Below are 1,964 nucleotides of genomic sequence, written 5' to 3' on the forward strand. Positions count from 1 at the left end.
AGAGGAACACTATTCAAGATCTGTTTAGTAGCCGAAACCTGTGCATAACAATTCATTCGAGCAACAACTCTTTGTGTTTCGGGTTGAGAGAAAGAAGTAGAAGCAACCATCATGGAAGATGGTGCTGTGACATCATCCACAAGACCACAACCATGTGGGAAATTCCACCTCAAGGGATGGATTTTGACTAGCTTCTGTTGTTGCTGGTGAGGATGGATCAGAATTCTTCCTCCTTATTCAGGACACCTTCTTTGGCCCTTCATTCTCATGACCTACACCCCATGATGAGGATCAGCATGAATCACAATAAGTGATGAACCATAGCTTATACAAGTTTGGGTTGGTGATAGGCCTATTCTATCAGCTAATAACCTTCCATTTTAAATCCTTCCTCATTGTTATGAGAGATTACCTACTAAACTTTAGAAAGCGTCGAGCATGAGAGGTGCCCATCATGGGTATGTATGAGCAGTTCTCTCAACAGCTTCTGATATGTGTTTCAGTTCTCTCACCATCTTGTATCCCTTAAAAGGACACACCTCCATGCACCTAAACCTCAACCACAACCTTTACTGTAATCTCCACACACACACACCATCTATCCTACAAGCTCCTTGGTAAGGTTGATCATTTTCAAGAAAGTATGAAATTTCCAAAGTCTCCAAGGTGTTATTTTAACTATGACTCATTCATTACCAATTCACAATTCCATTCACACAGTGTTGAAACTAACACTAAAAGGCAGCCAGTAAACACAAGAAAAATGAGCCACAATGTAAAATAACATTAAAATTGAAAAGGGAAATCAGTTCAAATTGAAAATTAAAATATCTCTTAACTTAACTGAATATAATGGCTAATACAGGTAACACCTTCACTAATCCTCATCTTCATCGTCATCTTCATCTTCATCGTCATCTTCATCGTCATAGTCATCCACATCTTCATCATCAGTGTACCCTGGACGTTCTAACATTGGGAAAAGTGGCCTCCAACCACCGCCGCGTCTCAGATATTCGTTCTCTGTTTGATCAGCATGTTCGTAGGTGCCGAAGAAGCCCTGTTCTGGGTTATCAATCTTCTGGTTTTCGCGGGTGCACCATTCAAGAGTCTGCCTGAAGCGATCAAACCTGAATTGTTTCTCCTCTTCCGAAGGGTATGTCTTGCCATATTTGTTGCACCAGATTTCGAACTTTTCTCTAGCTTTCGTTTCAGAATAGAAATAGTCACCTGTATTGAGATTGGAGCTTGCACCTACAGAACAGAGACAACGAACGCCGCCAAGCCAAGGCGTCCGAACGTGGCGGAGAGTGAAAGCGGCTCTCAGCATTTTTTAGATCTGGAAAAACAAAAACAATTGGTTCTCTGATTCTCTCCTAACCCTAAAGGTAAAACTTAGCATTGATAAAAAGGACCAAGCCCACGAAAATACAGCATAAGGCTTCACAAAAAACAGTATGGGCCTGCTGACTGAGCAAAGGGTAGCTAGGGAGATACATACAGGGAAATAAAAAAGAAAAAACAGTTTCTGAAGAAAAGTAAGATCTATATTTAGTATTTACCCTTGCATTTTGAAATTGAACACACTTTTATTCTCTTTCCTCTTAAAACCTAGCCACTAAATTCTACCTTAAATAGGGGTAAATATGGAGGGTGATAACATTTTGTTGAAAACCAATGCAACAATTAAAGCTTTCTTAGTGAGCGTGATTTTTGCAACTTTAGCTTATAATTAGGGTTGGAGGAAGTATAATAGAATACTGGATTCAGCAGAGACCTTCATCAAAGCCAAGCTTTTATTATTCGTTTCTTTTTTAGGAGGTTCTCTAGAGCTGAAAGGCTTGCATGGTAGAGAGGAAGTTTGAGTCCTTGGAGCTGGATGCTCAAGCACCCTGGAGGAAGGTGACAGATCCCCCAAAAGGCCATGTCTCCAAACTACCTTTGGCTTCATCTTTCCTCTCTTT

At 40.5% G+C, this 1,964-nt stretch overlaps 1 protein-coding gene across 1 annotated transcript; it reads right to left on the minus strand.

Moving 5' to 3' along the window:
* Nucleotides 1-764: 764 nt before the first annotated feature.
* LOC130726738 (uncharacterized) lies at nucleotides 765-1,387 on the minus strand. The gene has a single exon (XM_057578040.1). The coding sequence runs from the start codon at nucleotides 1,328-1,330 to the stop codon at nucleotides 878-880; it is 453 nt and encodes a 150-aa protein (XP_057434023.1). The 5' UTR covers nucleotides 1,331-1,387; the 3' UTR covers nucleotides 765-877.
* Nucleotides 1,388-1,964: the final 577 nt, after the last annotated feature.

This window comes from Lotus japonicus, chromosome 6 (assembly GCF_012489685.1).
Source record: "Lotus japonicus ecotype B-129 chromosome 6, LjGifu_v1.2".
Lineage (NCBI taxonomy): Eukaryota > Viridiplantae > Streptophyta > Magnoliopsida > Fabales > Fabaceae > Lotus > Lotus japonicus.

What these genes read in the sequence shown, in the direction of transcription:
- LOC130726738 (XM_057578040.1), bottom strand. Translation starts at nt 1,330, where the DNA reads ATGCTGAGAGCCGCTTTCACTCTCCGCCACGTTCGGACGCCTTGGCTT.